The 19,130-nt window shown below is 44.1% G+C and overlaps 2 protein-coding genes across 3 annotated transcripts in view; both read right to left on the bottom strand.

The window, feature by feature from the left end:
- Positions 1 to 9: 9 nt before the first annotated feature.
- Positions 10 to 144, bottom strand: LOC309970320 (uncharacterized protein; the record flags this gene model as incomplete). Its single annotated transcript, XM_082852646.1, has 1 exon — positions 10 to 144. The coding sequence occupies one exon, from the start codon at positions 142 to 144 to the stop codon at positions 10 to 12; it is 135 nt and encodes a 44-aa protein (XP_082708772.1).
- A 1,816-nt stretch (positions 145 to 1,960) lies between these two features.
- VPS33A (VPS33A core subunit of CORVET and HOPS complexes) overlaps positions 1,961 to 19,130 on the bottom strand; it is a 28,855-nt gene continuing 11,685 nt past the window's right edge. The window contains exons 6-13 of one of the 2 annotated variants that reach the window (XM_082853366.1): positions 18,149 to 18,323; positions 14,373 to 14,566; positions 12,826 to 12,952; positions 11,875 to 11,942; positions 10,424 to 10,561; positions 7,643 to 7,780; positions 5,605 to 5,773; positions 1,961 to 5,121 (exon numbers count right to left, since the gene is read on the bottom strand). In XM_082853366.1, coding sequence (XP_082709492.1) covers positions 5,081 to 5,121; positions 5,605 to 5,773; positions 7,643 to 7,780; positions 10,424 to 10,561; positions 11,875 to 11,942; positions 12,826 to 12,952; positions 14,373 to 14,566; positions 18,149 to 18,323 — 1,050 coding nt within the window. In that variant the 3' untranslated portion in view covers positions 1,961 to 5,080. Of the gene's footprint in view, positions 5,211 to 5,604; positions 5,774 to 7,642; positions 7,781 to 10,423; positions 10,562 to 11,874; positions 11,943 to 12,825; positions 12,953 to 14,372; positions 14,567 to 18,148; positions 18,324 to 19,130 lie in introns of both variants that reach the window. The other variant, XM_082853365.1, reaches the window with a different exon arrangement.

Raw genomic sequence — 19,130 nt, forward strand, 5'->3', positions numbered from 1 at the left:
GGGGCGCTGTCACTTCAGCACCAGGAAATAGGTGGTCCAGCCGGCCAGCAGCAGCGCCCCGATGAGCACCGTGTAGCTGAGGAGCACGAAGGCCAGCAGCTCCCGCAGCAGCTGCAGCACGTGGATAGTGGTCGAGGCCGGCATCGCCCTGGCGCGGGAGGCCCGAGGACCTGCGGGGCAGGGCACCCGGGAGACCCTGAGCACGCAAAGAGGACGGTTCTCCCCCCTTGACCAACCTCCGCTGGACCCTAAGCAAGCGCTGCTGAGCCAGGCACTGTTATAGGCAGCGTGGACACAGGGGTCTAGACTAGGTCCCGGCCCTCTACAGAGTGAACATACTTTCCTAAGGCTAAGGAAGCCCAAAGTGCTGATTTTCTCCATTAACAACCACCTGGACACTCTGCACTGACACTACAGAATTCTTTTAAACCGAAAGTTCCCCTCATTCTTAGGCTCCCGATCTGGATCTGGGCTCAGAGAAGAGAGAAGCCTGCGGTTCCCAGACCCCACTGCTGCACTGGTCTTCACCCCCAGCTGCTGCACTGGTCTTCACCCCCAGCCCTCTCCTCCCATCCACCTCATTCATTTTTAATGTTGTGAGTGCTGCTAATGGGCTGGTGAAGTAAAGCTTTCTTTTGCCATCATTCAAGCTGCAGCCCTGGCTGTCAGCGCTACTTGGGAGGGGAAGAGAAGAAAGCCTTTTGAGTAGGGGGAAAGCAGCAGACCCTCACTGCAGCCCCTCTGCAATTCCTCTGGCCCCAAGGCTTATTAGTACACAAGAGTTTGAGGATCCCTGCTTTGTGGCCAGGCATGCTTGCCCTTCTGGCCAGCCAGGATAGCAGGAGTGCCAAGAGGTGGGTATGAATTTGATTCTGGACTAATCTCCTTCCCCATCGCGCTCTTGGCATCTTCTCCAGCACTCTACCTTCCACCACAGATGGAATCATATGGTAACAATCACAAACCAGTTCTTTACCTCCACTGCTGCCCTGCCCAGCAACGCCCCTCAGTGCCAACCACCAGCTTCCCTCTCTTCCCATTTCACTCACTCAGGAAAGTTTCCACGACTCGTCCACCGCAGCAGCTCCACGGTCCCTCTCTGGTCTGGTGTCCAAAGGTAGGCTTGCGTGCACTCCAGCGATGTCAGCAGAGCTGAGGGATTTTCAGGCAGCAGCTGCACTCACCAACTAGGTGTGGTCTAGAGACCAATCACAATCTTCACGTGGTCCCTGAGCTCTCACGGAGCTGCGCACAGGCGATCCCAGACCAGGCGGGGCGCTGGCAACTCTGCCCGTCCTCTGCCTATGTCACCACCACGGCCCACAGAGCTCTGAACTTGCCTGCAAAGCTCCTGACTTAGATGGGCTGGGCAAGTGGTACACTAGGGGGGATTTCATGGCCCTCTTGTCTGGCTTTTCTAAACACTGCAGGTGGGATACAGTCCAAATCCTAACAAACTCCCACCGAGAGCAGTCCCATCCTACTCTTGAGTCTCAGACAAGAAGAACCACTGTACATACAATACTCATGACTGCCCAACTAAAGCAAAAGCTGTTGTCTTAAAACATATGCAAGTTCGAGCATGTGTGTGTGTGTGTGTGTGTGTGTGTGTGTGTGTGTGTGTGTGTGTACCAGCTCAGTGAATCAAGAGCTCCCAAGTGCTTGATTCTAATTCACAGAGTTTAGCAGGTTAGAGACTCATTATACAGTCACCTTCCCAATGTGCCCACTTCCAATTTCAACTCCTCCAAATGTAAGGCAAAAAGAACCAGTCTGGATTTCAGCCAATAAAGAATAGACCCTTTCCCAGATGTAACAATGAAGTGAAAAGAAAGCACAAACTTTATGCTGCTTCTGATTCTTCTGCTTTTTGTAGTAGTTTGTAGTAAGAATATGTTTTGACCTTTAAAAAAAAGCAGGCAGTGTGGACATCAACCCTTTTATTAACATCCTCGTCCAGAAGCAAATGGCTCTCTAATTTGATCAGGATCTCTTATTATCAAATCATTGCCCCGCCGCAGCCGGGCTGAAACAGGAGCAGAACATTATCAAGCTGCGCAGGAAGCCAGTGAGTAGTAATTGCAACCCCAGAGAGCTCGTCATCTGGAGGGCTCTGTGTCCTGCCGAGTCACAGGAAAGAAAGTACAGCTGAGATTTATACCCTCATCCCACACCAAAGTAACATGAAAAAGGCTATTAAAATAGGCCTGATTCTGTTCCCCTTTAACTCTCACAACCTTCAAATGGATATCTCAAGTCAGTTATGTGTTCCAGCCTTTGCAGACTCTAGTCACCACCCAGTTTGGGGGTATTTTACAGCAACGGAGTAACTGGAGCTGAGAAACATCATGTAGCTTGAAGTTCATATGCATTCATTTCGAAGAGAATCTGAGAAATTTTACATTACTGCCTTTGACTGTTGGATGACAAAACGGCATCCTCTATTTTCTACAGTATGTCATCGTTAAACCATATGATTGAATATACTACACCAGGCTCTAGAGTATAATTCACAGTCTGTTCATAATTCATAGTCTATGTGATGTCGGTACTTCTCTGCCTTGCCATCTTGATTACAGCCCCTCTTCCTGGCTGCTTTAGATACTCTGTTTGTTCTGGTGTTGTTTTTCTTAAAGAAGTATTTCTTCTTGAGTTCAGCTCTGCTGAATACAAACACTGCCTCCTGGTGACAGGCCAGTCTTTAACATACAACTGAGAACAAGAGACAGACTCCATGCCGGATTAATCATAATCCTTGCCGTGAGGGCAGAGCTGCAGTGGCCTGTCGCATGGAGATCCCCCCTTCCCAGTTCTCTTCAAGAATTAAATGTGCTGTTTTTAATCCTCCTTCTTTTAACCCTTAGTCTCTTGCTCCACCGTTAAGCTACAGTTCAAATACTTATTTCTCTGTTGGCTAAATTTCAAAAGTGTACAGTATGACACAAAATGGTGTCTATGTAGACTTCTTTGTCTATGTAGACTTCTTTTTGGTGGGACTGCTGGTGTAGAACCGTCTACCCAACTAGACAAAAGTCCAGACATGATGCAAACAATCCACCCTCCCAAGAATAAACGTACCATTCACACACCCTTTTTCTCAGTAAGGGCACACTCCTGGGAGACAAAGACTGCTTCAAGTATTAACTGAACTCACACAAAGGCGTATAATATATAATTATCCACCACTTTCTATTTGCATACAAATGAAGCAATTGATGTTTTGAAGGCTTCTGCTGAATGCATTTTTAGGAGCTGACCTAACCATGCTCGGAGCAAGCAAGTATAGAGTCGCCAGTGAATGCAGACGCACGGGACACAACTGAGTACCTGTTCACAGGACAAAGCCCCAGCCAAGGAAACTTGACTTAAATTGAATCCCATGAGCCGAAAACACGTACAGACAAGGTGGATTTCATTCTCTAAAGCAGCTGAGACTCACAACCGCTGGCGCTGGAAGGTATAAACTAATCTCCCTGGGATAACAAGTAGCTGAAAAAGGATTCCTAAAACAGGAATCATTTTAAGACCTTTCCAAATACTGAATGTCAAAGCCAAGTTAAATCCTCGAGTAGCTAATCTTTTAAATATTCCCTCTTCTACCCCTCATTCTTACATTAAGGAGATTTTTTAAAAGTACAGAATTTCTCCTTCACTCATAACATGCAGTGTGCTAAGAGACGTCCACTAGCGAAAGAAAGTGAGGAAAACATGTACGGGTACTAATTAACAGTAGAAATGACAGCTGGGGAAGGACACTGACTTTGGCCCCCAGCAAAGACGGGGATCAGCTAATTTGGCTGGAGACTCAGGCAAGGGCTGTGAAACCGTCAATTTGGTCCCCTTCTTGGCCTTAACTCCTCCAGACGCTGGGATAGAGCGGGAGGGAGATTTCCAACTTCGCCACCAGCACCCAAGCTCCCCTGTCCTGCAGTCTAGCAGTCTCCTGTAGGAAGGGTAGCAGCTGGACTCCAAGATCATTGACAAGCTGCACCAGAGGGGGGTGAAGTCACCGGACCACGGACTGAAACGGGGCTGGGTGTTTTCCAGCAAAATAAATGCCCGAGGCCGAATAGGTGTGTCCGCAGGCTGCTGGGAAAGCACGTGTGGCACTTACCAGGGAGGGGGAGCTGCCAGATGCTGGAGAAGCCACGCTGCCACCGCTCACAGTGGGACTGGATGGATGGTGCAGCCCACGGCGGGCAGGGAAGAAAATTGGAGGCATCTACCATTGAAATTGTCTTAGAGTTAATAACATGTGCACTAAGAACGCGTCTTTGAATGGTTACATTCTCAGGAAGCTGCTCCCTAATTATTATGTTACTCAATGTAAAAAGCCCTTGATAAGTACGGGACCCATACCGACTTAGTTGACTTAGTTGATCAGGCAGATCATAAACCTGTTCTGGGGAAAGAAGCTCTTCCAAACTTCTTGCTTTTTAGAAGCAGAGGAATCAAACACAGAAGGAACACAACTTGCCTTACTGACCGGATAAGGTAGAGATTGGTGACACTGAACGTAATATGCCATGTTCTGCAGGAAAAAGAAATCTCAACTCAGTGATAATACTAGCCCTAGGCCCCCAACACTCAGCCACTGCCCTAGGCATGATGCACCTTTAAGAAATTCAGCACTATTTATTAGGGGTCGGACCTTCCACTTTTATTTTCATTTTTACCTGCTTGGTCTCTGCTTTCTTAAGAACTGGACCCATCTGTGTGGCTGTATAGATTATCCATCCCACCATCCTTAATATATTTCCAGAGGTCTCTAATGAAGATCCTGAGCTCAGAACATTAAAAACTGTTATGTCTTTTACCCTGGCTGATTCTCTTCCATTCTTCTTTCTTTAAGAAATTAGGAACACAAAAGACAAGCAGAAAGGAGAAAACAGCATAATTTAAGAAGCTGACCCCAAAGTAAATTCTGTATTCCCATATTATTCCTCCATGGGGTTGTACTTCCTTCCAGCAACTTCTTCAAAGGAGCTGTTTATTCTGCAGTTCACCGGTAAGTCTCCTTTGAACGCCCTAGAAAGGTTTTTCCATTAGCGACTCTATCCAGCTGGCCCCGTTTATTAGCTTAGTGGTGGTGATGACATATTCTGTACCTCCATCTTCCAGCTGGGAAAGAAATCGCAGGGCAGCAATTTCAGCAAAGGTTACACCCCCGAGGAAAAATATCAGAGTGATGCGGTTTTCTCCCGGTTGACCTAAGATATAAACATTTCAGAATGTTTATTGATGCTTACAGAATTATTATTGATGCTCCTCTCCCCACCACTTAAAAAAATTACACCATTCCTAAGGAAAAGTAGTCATATATGTCTTGGTACAGACAATTCATTTGAAACTCAGGACCATGATTTTGATCTCTATGTTTTTTCTAACTTCTGAGATCCTCAGTTCAGAGGTTGAAAGCGGCTCCTCCTGAGGGAGTAATGGGTTCTAGCGCTTACAATATAATTCACAACTAACAAAAGAGGTATGTATATCGGACTCTGACTCCTAAGTACTTTACAAATGTATTTTACAAAGCAATTGCATAATACGTGAAAAGCACACTAACACTACATAATCATCTGTGGATACGGGCCGTGGACTTACGTTTCTTTTGTAGCCCTGTGGGCAACGGCTGCCGTTCCTCAAAGTGGGGCCCTGGGAGGATGCGCAGAACTTCCTCAATACTCCGCCAGCCGGGCCGGGAAAGCAGCTGGGCCAGGCGCACACTGAGAGGGGCATAACCACTGTACACATACGATATGTCCGTGGGATTCTGTTAAATAATTAAAGGAAAAAAGGCCTGTAGAGAGGGCGAGAGAGAGACATATAGACGCCTAACTGTGGCTTGTGGGGTAACCCAAAATTATTTGATTTGGCTTTGAAGGCAGAAACACAAACCCCCGAAATAGCCTGCTCCAATATTGAAATACCCTGTTCCAATCCACCCCTGCTGGGCTCTGTTCTTAGCAGCCAAAGGTTCACTTTTGACTCAAATCTTCAACAGCCACTCAAAGCATCTATAGGTACTGAAGATGAAAAATTGTTACTTGGTTTGGCAAGAAACTTCTTGGACGGTAAAGTGGAACTCCCTAGCTGAGAATATAACCCTTGGACACGGCAATTCCACTTTCAGACACTTATCCCACAGAGGGACTTGTACTCCAGAGGACAAAAGACCAAAGCACAAAGATATTAACTGCAACACTGTGCGAACTAGCAAAGGACTGCAAACGACCTGAATTTCTATCAGTAGAAATTTGATAAATCATAAAATAAGATGTATCTGAAAAACCACTAGGTAGCAATTAATTAAAAAAATTATTTTAGGGCTTCCCTGGTGGTGCAGTGGTTGAGAGTCTGCCTGCCGATGCAGAGGATGCCGGTTCGTGCCCCGGTCCAGGAAGATCCCACATACCGCGGAGCGGCTGGGCCCGTGAGCCGTGGCCGCTGAGCCTGCGCATCCAGAGCCTGTGCTCCGCAACGGGAGAGGCCACAACAGTGAGAGGCCCGCGTATCACACACACACACAAAAATTATTTTATTCTTGGCCTTGGCACTCAGCCTGAGGGATCTTAGTTCCCCGACCAGGGATCGAACCCAGGCCCCGTGCAGTGGAAGCTCAGAGTCCTAACCACTGGACCGCCAGGGAAGTCCCTATGTAGCAATTAAAAAGAACTTAAAAGAATGAGGAGATCACAGAAGGCTCTTCAAGATACAGTGTTAAGTGGTGGGTGGGGTGGGGAAGGAGGTCAGCGTTGTGAAGAGCTGAACTAATCTATGACTTATGTTGTACAACACAGGAATTAAGGTTATCTATATTCCCACTGGACAAAAACAATCCAATTTTGCTACTGAGGCAGGAGACTGTTAGCTTTTGCGGCAAGACGCAGCCTAATAAAGTCCCTTATGAAAAACCAGAAAAGAAAATAAGAAAAATGAAACTTAGAAAGATTGGAGTAAACAATAAACATAAAGCAAAGCGCACCCTACTTTGGAGACCAGTGGTATAGAATATGCACCATTTATGTAAAAATGTTTGTACACAGAATCTTTCTGGAAGGATAGATTACAAACTGGTTACAGTGCTCGCCTCTGAGAGGAAACTGAGGTTGGAAGTGGGAGGAGCCTTGCTTCTCACCGTTTGCTTTCCCTGTACTGGATCTTTGCCTGACCCTCCCGCATTTCTCCCTGGTGCTCTGTGCCCCAGAGGCAGCCCCGTGGGCTCTGTACCAGCTGGAAACTGGAGAGAGGACGGCAGCGTGAGTTGTTGCCCTGACTTCCCCTCTGTGGTGCTGCCAGAGGTTGGTTGTGTCCCTCGGCTTGTCAGATGGCCTGGCCACACAGCTCTTCTCTCCCAGTTCTGGAACAGCCCCCTTCCCCTGCCCTCAGGCCTCGGCTGGGGAGGGTTCCCCACTGCATTGCCTCTCTCTGGTCCACCCCGTCTTTATGAAACTCCCTCAAACTACCCAGTGCCAGAGCACCCTATGCTTCCTGCTGGGATCCACACAAATGCACGACTTTCTCAAAGCATTAGAAAACTGTCGTTAGAAAACAAGGTGGATGCGGAGATCGAGTAGCGTATGTCGTTGCAATAACCTGTAAACTGGGAACTCAAATGAGGTGAAGAGCAGGAGCGTCTTACTTGCTCGTTTACATCATCCATCCAGAGGCGTAACGTTTTCCGGACGGTTGGGTAAGTATTTCTGCCCCCTGTCTGTGGTTTCAGCAGGCCAGCCTTCTCTAGGTTGTATAAGGTCAATATGTGCTCATAGCCGTATGTCTGCAAGAGAAGTCGAATCAGGAAAATGGTTTCTGCGACTTTCAAAAAAGAGCACTTCCATGTACACATGGCCAGTAGGCACATGAAAGGATGCTCAACATCGCTAATCATTAGAGAAATGCAAGTCAAAACCACAACGAGGTACCACCTCACACGGGTCAGAACGGCCACCACCAAGACGTCTACAAATAACAAATGCTGGAGAGGGCGTGGAGAAAAGGGAGCCCTCCTACACGGTTGGTGGGAATGTAAGTTGGTGCAGCCACTGTGGAAATCTGTATGGAGGTTCCTCAGAAAGCTAAAAATAGAGTTGCCATATGATCCAACAATCCCACTTCTGGGCGTATATCCAGACAAAACTATAATTCAAAAAATACATGCATCCCTATGTTCATAGCAGCTCTATTTACAATAGCTAAAACATGGAAACAACCTAAATGTCCATCGACAGATGAAAGGATAAAGAAGATCTGGTACATATATACAATGGAATATTACTCAGCCATAAGAAAGAATGAAATAATGCCATTTGCAGCAACATGGATGCAACTAGAGATTATCATACCAAGTGAAGTAAGTCAGAAAGAGAAAGACAAATACCATATGACATCACATACATGTGGAATCTAAAATATGGCACAGATGAACCCATCTACAAAACAGAAACAGAGTCACAGACATAGAGAACAGACTTGTGGTTGCCAAGGGGAAAGGGGGGTGAGGAGGGAAGGACTGGGAGTTTGGGGTTAGCAGATGTAAACTATTATATATAGGATGGATAAACAACAAGGCCCTACTGTAGAGCACAGGGAACTATATTCAATATCCTGTGATAAACCAGAATGGAAAAGAATATGAAAAAAAAGAATGTCTCTATGTGTATAACTGAGTCACTGTGCTGTACAGCAGAGATTGGTATGACATTGTAAATCAACTTTACTTCAATTTAAAAAAAAAGAGCACTTGCAACAAATCCACTGGTTTGTACTCTGGGGCATGTTACTGAAGTCCAGGCAATGACCGTCCATGGGCACAGGTGCAGGGCAGGGATGAAGCCTGCCCCCAAACTGCTTGCCATTACAGCAAATCCAGCTCACTGGATCACTCAAAGAATGATGTAAATTTTTTTAAAGTCACAATTTATGGACCCAACTTAAGTGAGCATCAAATAAGTTATAGTATATGTTTATATGGGATATAATTAGCTATTAAAAAAAGAAAGAGGCAGATCTATACATCCTGATAAGAAAGACCTTCTGGATTTATTCTTAAGGACAAAAAAATATAAGAAGACTATTACGTATAGTAGGATTTTATTTTTGTCAAAAAAGATATAGTAAGTAATAATAATAGCTAACACTTATATAATACTTTCTATGGCGGGGGGCACTGGTGTGTTCTAAGTGCTTTACATACGTTAACTCAGTCATTCTTATTATAACCCCACGAGGTAGCCACTATTATCTCCATTTTATAGAGAAGTTTAAATAACTTGCCCAAGGTCACACAGCTAATGAGTAACAGAGCTGGGACATGGATCCAGCTGGTCTCGCCCCATGGTCTGTGTATGTAAACATTCTCTGTACATAGATGCAAAGACAGGAATCTGGAAGTACAGAAACCAAACTGCTGACATTGGTCCCTTCCAGGGAGGGAAATGGGGGGAGGCAGGGGAGGGTCATGGTTTGCACCATGTACTTCTGCTTTGTTTGAACGTTATATGATGAGAATGCACGTGTCATTTGTGTAACTTTTTAAAAGGCAAAAAACAAACAAACAAAAACCCCCCAAAACCCAACCTGAATGAGTATTTAGTTTTAACACTAACATACTTAACTGTGACTAGTAATAGCAAATAAACAGTGCCTGAGACATTTTTAAACAGAAGGGAGAATTTTAAAAACAATGGTGGGCTTTTCCTTATTATAAAGTAACAGGCTTGATTTAAGTAAGCTGGCTAAAGAATCATCATCAGGGGGCTTCCCTGGTGGCGCAGTGGTTGAGAGTCTGCCTGCCGATGCAGGGGATGCGGGTTCGTGCCCCGGTCCAGGAAGATCCCACATGCCGCGGAGTGGCTGGGCCCATGAGCCATGGCCACTGAGCCTGCATGTCCGGAGCCTGTGCTCCGCAGTGGGAGAGGCCACAACAGTGAGAGGCCCACATACCGCAAAAAAAAAAAAAAAATCATCATCAGAAATATGCAAAAAGTCCCCTTCCTCCATCGAATAGTTGGGTTAACAACAAGAGCACTAGACCCTGGCTACCTGGGTTTTATCCCTGGCTCTGCCACATACTAGCTGGTGACCTTGGGCAAGTTATAGCACTACTCTGTGCCTTAGTTTTCTCATCCATAAAATGGGGATGGTAAGAGTATACAACTCAGCGCTGTTGTAAGGATTAAACAAATGAATACACATAAAGCTCTTCCAATTGAGCCTGGCACATAGTGAAAGCTCAATAAACATTAACTATTGTTATTATTATGCAAACACAGTAAACAATGAATACCAAGGACAATCCCTCCAAGTATTAAAAAATTTAAAAGATAGTGGAAACACTATACCAAAATAGCAGCTTTGGGAAGTATTTTTTTAAAAAGATGTTTTCTCCCCTGGCAAATTAGTAATTTAAAACTATACTGACCTGCAGGATTTCTCTTTTGTAATAATCCAAAACTTTTTGTTTGAGTCCACTATTGCACACGGATTGGAGGCAAACTAGTCTTAACACCTTGATCAGCGGATGCTTTTGGGCAATACAATCCTCAATGTAACTGTTGACCTGGAAACAAAATATATACCGGTACCAGCATCTGGTTTGGGGACCTAAAGAACTTGATATTTACTATTATTTTTCAAAGTCAAATATTGTGTGGTGACCTGGATGGGAAGAGAATTTGAAAAGATACCATAATCTATTCCTATACATGTGTGTGTATATGTATGTATATACATATCTGAATCACTTTGCTGTGCACCTGAAGCTAACACAACATTGTTAATCAACTATACTCCAACATAAAATAAAAAATGAAAAAAAAAGGAGATGAGTGGGAGAACGGTTCATTCTTTTGTTCACTGTCCCTAAGCCCCCTCCGAAGTAGCTCCTCTGCCGCTGCTACACGCATCCCCGTCACCATGGAGACACACCAGCGATGGGGAGTGCAGGGCAGTGAGGGCACACGCAGGCAATCCAGCGGCCTGTCTGGACTCACCTGTCTCCACGGACAACCTCGGGAGAGGCTGCTGCATGTCCCGGGTGTGTGACCATAACAGCAGCAATTTATCAGCATAAAGTGACAGGAATCTTTTTAGAAGATGGGAATTTTCATAAATCGAATAATTTTAAATTTAGTAATAGAAGTGAATATTTAAGGGAAATTATATGATCAATCCTCTCAGAAAGCAAATCTATTCATTTATCTATTATAGTCCTTAAAGGTCTTTGATTTTAGGGGCTGGGTCTCACCTCTCCGTGCACTGCAGAAAGTGCCTTGCATAGGATAATGTTAAATATATGATACTTGATAAAATCTCTGTTTTCACATTTTGCATTTGCTCTTCAAAATATGTAGACAAGGGGCTTCCCTGGTGGTGCAGTGGTCGAGAATCTGCCTGCTAATGCAGGGGACACGGGTTCGAGTCCTGGTCTGGGAGGATCCCACATGCCGTGGAGCAACTAGGCCCGTGAACCAAAATAAATTAATTAATTAATAAACTCCTACCCCCAACATCTTATAAATTTATTTATTTATCTATTTTTGGCTGGGTTGGGTCTTCATTTCTATGCGAGGGCTTTCTCTAGTTGTGGCGAGCGGGGGCCACTCTTCACCGCAGTGCACGGGCCTCTCACTATCGCGGCCTCTCTTGTTGTGGAGCACAGGCTCCAGACGCGCAGGCTCAGTAGCTCATGCCGTGTCCCCTGCATTGGCAGGCAGACTCTCGACCACTGCGCCACCAGGGAAACGCCCCCCAACATCTTAAAAAAAAAAAAATGTAGACAAGGCATGGGAATCAAAGCAATTGCTTTTCTAGCTATAATCTTACGTTTGATAAAGTATCAATTATGTTAGAACAGTTTTATTGTACACATACCTTATCAGTGTCTATTCCAGACATAAACTCCTGCTCCACTGTTAATTTATCAAAGAAGTCTTCAGAAGCTAAAATGGAATTAGCAAATTTATAACTAAGAAATTAATGTTAACCCTTTTATACACAGAGCATGATTAAGAAACAAGACACACACAAAAGAAAGCAAAAAGTTCAAATCGTCACCTGAAAAGAATCTTCTAAGAAACATGGAAACCCCTTCAACCCTGAGCTCCTAAATGACATCTAGAAACAGTCGACCACTGCACCCCTTTGCTATCCTTAGGATGCTAATAAGGACTCAAGAATTTTTTCTCAGTATCAATGAAAGCTAATTTTGAAAGAGCATTTTACTTGCATCATCAGATCCAACCCAGTTTCACTTGATTTCCACTTCTATTAATATGAAAACAATGGACTGATTTTCCAACACTTTTATATAAGATTCAAAGTATACTTTATAAAACAGGGCATGGAACAATCTCCAGCTCAGCTTTTACAGCCTGTGTTTTAATGAGTAAACACATCTTCCAAGCTCTTTCAAAATACTTAACATATGCTCTCTACCAATTCTGCAGAGAGTCTTCAAGAGAAAAACAAGAACTAAAACAGAAACATGATGCTGCTCTAATTAAGTAATCCTTAACAACAGGAAAAAAACCAGACTGAAAAAATTAACCGCCTCATGTTATGGGAAGAATTTTTTTCTCTTTTTGACATTCCAAATATTTTATCATATGATTACGTGATTTTAATAATGAAAAAAATTGAGTTCACCACAAAGGGAACATTTTTGACTATAAACATTCGAATATGTAACACTGAGAATAACATACAGTGTTAAAACAGAGCTGACCTTCCCAAGGGAGTACTGTGGTGCCAATGATCACGGTGTCAGTCATAGTGCATGCAAGTCAGCCCCAGGTGAGCACGATCATTCCCAAGGATACTCACTAGTTACATCTTTGATTAGCTCTGCAATCGAGGTGTGGTTTGCGAGGGAGCCCCTTGCTGCCTGCATGTGGGGCAGTTGCGAAACGAACTGCTTGATCTCCCCAACGGTCTTGGCGTTGTGCCTCTCCTGAAACACGGAAAACAGCAGAACCGTTGAGCGGGGAAAATATTTTAAGTGCTCTGTTCTTTGTATTGCTTAGAGGACATTTAATTTATACTAATGAGAAAGAACAGAATACAAATAAATCAGGCCAAACCCACCTCCAACATGACCCAGAAAAACAGAAAAGATAGGCTCGTTGTTCGCGTTCACTGCATTAGTACTTTTTTTTTTTTTTTGCGGTACGCGGGCCTCTCACTGTCGTGGCCTCTCCTGTTGCGGAGCACAGGCTCTGGACGCGCAGGCTCAGCGGCCATGGCTCACAGGCCCAGCTGCTCCGCGGCATGTGGGATCTTCTTGGACTGGGGCACGAAACCGTGTCCCCTGCATCGGCAGGCGGACTCTCAACCACTGCGCCACCAGGGAAGCCCGCATTAGTACTTTTTAAGGGAGCAAATGCCTAATGTTTTTTCTTTCCAGGCATCAGATCATATTGTGATTAGTATTTGTGGGGGACAGTACTAGGTTGTCCACAAACATTTCTGAGTAAAAAAATTAAAACAAAGACATGTTAAGAGGGGAACATAAATGGCAAAACATTTCCTCCATAATAGAAAAAAATCCATTCTTACTGCTGAACTCAATCTTGAATACTGTCCATGAATAAAGAGAACCTTCCTGGGTGATAAGAAAAATTTTTTTTTGCAAAATTTAGTAATTTAAGCCAAAAGTAACTTCAGAAATTTGAAGAAAATCAATTAGCAAACACAATTCCTAAGAAAGATGAAACCTGGAATACACACTCAGTAAAAAAAAATCAGCCTTCAAAAATTCTCCCAATTTATGTTTCCAAAGATTAAATACACAGAGTTCAGCATCTTACTGAATTCGCATGTTTCAAAAATGAGCTTTAACCAAGAATAAATCAGTGGTGAGACAAGAGGAGGCAGGAAGGTGATGATGAAGCCGCCAATTTAAAAGCTCTGGGCTGCTGGGATTTCACTCTTATTATCACCTATCTTATCTGCAGGGTTCCCCTGCATGTTGGCTAAACTGGGAGCTTTTGGCCCAAATTGCAAGTTCTATTATGGAGGATTATTTAGAGTACAGCTGGCTTCCTTTTTTTTTTTTTTTTTACAGCTGCCTTCCTCTTAAGTGAGATAGGAAATAATTAAAAGGATGGTAAAACAAATATTTATGGTGAAAGCTTGTAAACTGCAAACACTACCCCTTTCTCCCCCAAAAGGAGAAGAAAAACTTAACACCTTTTCTCATGGATCTGGGAAGAAGTTTAAAAAGAAAATCTTGGGTCCTCCAATGGCTGAGTCCGCAGTTTCTTAGGATGAGAACTGCAGCTCTGCTTAGTGGCTGCACTTCTGGCAGCTCTTCCTTCCTTCGTGGGGTGGGCAGTCTAGCCAGAATCAGGATGACAACCAAACCGTCTCACCTCAAACGCTGCAGAGATCACCTTTGCTTTCTTGCTAAGCACGGAGCCCACTGCATTGAAGTTTTTATCTCGGATCTCAGCATACAGCTCCTCCGCAGAATTCAGCTGAAGCTTCTTTGCTTCCGTGGGAAGGTCCTTACCACCATCGCCCTGTTTCTTAGGTGCAAATTTCTCCGGAGGTAATTTCACGTAACCTGAACAACAGTGGAAGGGAACAAGGCTCTGCGCGCATTTAATGGAAGAACCAGTCAAGTGCTCAGGCACAAAACAGAATCTTCCAACTTAGGAGAGGATGGAAGCCGGCTTTAGAAAAAACTGGAGTATAGCACTGAGGTTTTGATTTTTCCACGATCAAAGTACAGAATGTAGTGACTCTTGAATATTCATATCATGGTTCCACTTTTCTTTGGGGGCACCTATCTGAAGCACTGCAGCAATGACCAGTTCCTGAACTTATTCAGGGATCAGGTTACTTTTTCACTTAAAAAAAATTACAAGGCTCTCCCCATTATCTTCCGGCATTTTTCAAACTGTAAGTCATGTCCTATTAGTAGATCATGAAATCAAGTTGGTGGGTTGCAATTAGCATTATAAACAAACAAAACATTAAATACCATAGTGCATCACATGAAGTAGGGTGGTTTTTCTTTTAAATAAAATGTTGCTTCAGTTTCACACACACATATGTGTGCATGTACTAGGTCATGATATAAAATATATTTCTTACTATAGGTTGTTGTTGAAAATAGTTTGAAAGTCCACTTCTTGTTTTTATAAATAAAGTTTTATTGGCACAAAGCCATGCCTTTTCATTATGTCTCATTTGGGGCTGCTTTCACATTATAAAGGAGAAGTGAGATTCCACAGAGGCACTGCATGACCTAAAATATTTGCTATCTGGCTCTTTACAGAAGTTGTCCACCCCGCTCTAGAACAAGCTCCCAAATTCCTCAGCACAGCATCCAGTCCCTCCACTAAGTAGCCTTAACCCTCTTCTCCCGTCTCTGTTCCTCCCAAACCAACTTAGTCACCATTTCCGGGAACACCTCACACGCCCTTATGAGTTGCCTATAAACCGGTTTAACTCTAAGAAGCTTGGCAATATGAATCAAGGGCCTTATAACGTTAACACCTTTGACCCCAAAATCCCGCATCAGAGAATGTAGCGAAAGAAAGTAACATGCTATGTGAAAAAAATTTTTTGTATACAGATGTTTTTATAACCATAAAAAACCCCCAAACAACCTAAAATGCCCAACATTAGGGGAAGGATTATGCAAATCATGGTATAATATATATTATGGATTTTAATTAAGCTGTTAAAATTATGCATATGCTGAGAAAATGCTCATATTATACCAAATCAAAAAAGAGATTCAGGGAATTCCCTGGCGGTCCAGTGGTTAGGACTCCATGCTTTCACTGCCGAGGGCCAGGGTTCAATCCCTGGTTGGGGAACCCCACAAGCCGCGAGGTGAAAAAAAAAAATGACAAAAAAAGAGGTTCAGAATAATTTGGACAAGCTGATGCTATTTATTTTTTGTTAACTAAAATAAACTCTGCATATAAGGAAATACACCAAAATATTAACATTGGCTGTCCCAAGGTTTGGGGGGTAGGGCTTCAGGGATAATGGGAGATCTATGTTTTCCTTCTTTATTTTTCCAGTCTTCCCTTAACTGATATTTGACTCATATTATGGAAAAAACTTGCTGCAGAGAAACTGGGAATTTATACATATTCCTTCTCTTCTTGGAGAATCCCCTCCTACCTCTCACCTGTCTTAGACAGAGCCCCCTGAGGCTGCCTCACAGGTCATCTCCCTGCTCTAAACTCTAGCTCCCTTTAATGGTCTCCTGGGTGTTTCACTCTCTGGGACCATGAGAGGAGAGGCACCCTTGTTTCCTTCTGGTTTTTTTTTTTTTTTCCCAACAGCCCTGCTACCTCATTTCTTTGACTCCCACCTACTATCCAGCACAGAACTCCTCTGTCAATGAAATGGAGTTTTAAAAAGTATTTAAGATGTCATCTTTTGGAACAAATAATTTAAAAATAAGACTTTTTATAACTTTAGCACTAAAGACTCTTTGTTTTGTGGAAACCCCTCTTCATGGCTGTGTCTTCACCCATTCCCTCGGCTATCTATCCATCCTTATGGTTAAAATACGCATAACATAAAATTTACCATTTTAACCATTTTACAGTGAACAGTGCAGTAGCATTTAGTACATACACAACTTTGTACAACCACAGCTAGTACCTAGTTCCAGAACCTTTTTATCCCAAAAGGAAACCCCACACCCAATAAGCAGTCATTCCCCAACCTCTTCGAGTCCTGGCCACCACTACTCTATTTTCTGTCTCTGTGTTTTCTCCTTCTAGGCTGTTCCTTGGCTCCCTGTGATGTAATTCAGGATGGCAATAGAGGTCAGGGGTGATGGAAACCAGAGAAGGGGGCCTGGATGGGACAGCGGGAGTGGTGGGACCTGTCGTAAACTGGAGACAGGGGCACGTCTAAAGCGGGATCTCCGCTGGGCACCAGCTGCAATGTGGGAATGTGACCTCGGGGTCGCCAGAGCTTCAGATGTTTTTAAAGACATGGCATATATGGGAATTTCCTGGCGGTCCAGTGGTTAGGGCTCCGTGCTTTCATTTCTGAGGGCCTGGGTTTGATCCCTGCAGCTAAGATCCTGCAAGCCATGTGGCATGGCCAAAAAAATAAAAATAAATTTAAAAAAAGACATGGCAGGGCTTCCCTGGTGGCGCAGTGGTTGAGAGTCTGCCTGCCGATGCAGGGGACATGGGTTCGTGCCCCGGTCCACGAAGATCCCACATGCCGCGGAGCGGCTGGGCCCGTGAGCCATGGCCGCTGAGCCTGCGCGTCCGGAGCCTGTGCTCCACAACGGGAGAGGCCACAACAGTGAGGGGCCCGTGTACCGCAAACACAAAAACAAAAACAAAACAAACAAAAAAAGACATGGCATCCATCAGGATTATTATTAAAAATTCTCTCCAATTTTAAATGCTGACAGAAACAAACAGACAAACATCATGTGGACCAAAACCAAATAAAACATTTGTGACCTCTGACCCCAACGGTTTGTCAGGCCTAAACTCTAGCAGGCCTTCAAATCTTCCGTCGAGTGTCCCAACCTCCCGTATCAGCCTTTTCCCCAGAATGTCCCAGCTGTGCTCTCTGCCTCAGCAAGCTGGTCGTCCCATGGTTCCCTGCAGGTATTATGCCACCTGCCCCTCGCCAGCAACCCCCCCAAACTCTACCCCTTTTTCCAAACCCAGTACCAAGGCCATGTCTTCCAGAAGCTTTCCTGAACAACTGCCTGCCACGGCATCTATGTTCTCCAACTGCAGAGCCATCTGTTTATTTAGCCCTTGGCCTCTGCTCACAGCGGGCAAGCACAGTCCTGTGCAGTAAACATCAGCCAGCCCTTGTGTGACGGACAATGGTAGTTTGCTCAGATGTCGTTTAATTTTTTTTTTTTTTTAGCCACACCGTGCGGCATGCAAGATCTTAGTTTCCTGACCAGGGATTGAACCCATGCCCCCTGCATTGGAAGAGTGAAGTCTTAACCACTGGACTGCTGGGGAAGTCCCTCAGATGTTGTTTAATCCTAGCGTCTGCAGGTCTAAAGGCAGCATTTTTATTTTTTTCAAATATTCTCTGATTTACTTGAAAAGGAAGCACCTTCTAAAAAAACGGCCTTCTGGATATTTTTATCAGATTACCTATTAGTAAAAGTAGGTGTTACTTTACTCACTGTTCTGAATGCCATAAATTTCATCAATGAGTCCTTCATACGTAAGCTGAGTGGCAAGAGGCGTTAACAAATCCACATTCCGATCGAGCAACAAGAGATTATCAAAAACAGGGAATATTGAGTTCTGGCTCCCTGTAAACTCTCTCTTCATCCTGATCATCATATTGGCCACTTGCTGGAAACAAAACATGGGATCAGGTGGGACCCTCCTGGGAATAAGCAGATTAAAAAATTTGGCTAAAAATGGAAAGAATCAAAAAAGTGAAAAAAGGAGAAAAACGGTGGAAGAGTGAGATGGATAAGAAATAAGCAGCTACAGAAAAGCATTCGCTGTTGGCTGCCTGTCCCAACACTTACACTTTAGCCAGTGGCAGCAGCTATTTCTCAATGGGGCCTAGTTCAGAGAGTCTATTTCTGTTATTCACAGTAGCTCTGTTCTATAAAGTTGCTGTGAATACTGAACCAGCAAATACCGAACCACTGCCCTGAGGGGCAATCAGGGTTAGGGTGCCGCGAACCTCTGGTTATAACATTTTTGTCATCTGATCAATTATAACCTTGTCTTATGTGTGTTTCTGTTTAAAGACACATTAAATATATGACGTTGATTCTCTAACGCCATCACTCAGGCCTGAACGCAGCTCATCTAACACGAGATTTCTCCCTAAGGCCCATCACAGCCTCCCTGCGCTCTGAGCGCTAGACAGTGCTTCTGCACCACCTTTGGGGGCCATTTTAAACAGCAAAATCACCATCAAAAAGAGCACAAAAATGCAAAAAAAAAAAAAGTGGCACTGAGCAGCGCATGGCATTATATAGCGGCAAAAAGGACACTTGTTTATGGTATGAGCTGAAGGCACAGGGCTGCTCTGCGTGACCTCAGCTGGGAACATGCATACTGGACAACTCAAATTACTGCTGCTCTGAGCATGTCCACAAAACACTGTGAATACTGATTTGGGGGCTACAAATAAATTTCAGT

The sequence above is a fragment of the Leucopleurus acutus genome, assembly GCF_964270905.1.
Source record: "Leucopleurus acutus genome assembly, chromosome: 13".
NCBI lineage: Eukaryota > Metazoa > Chordata > Mammalia > Artiodactyla > Delphinidae > Leucopleurus > Leucopleurus acutus.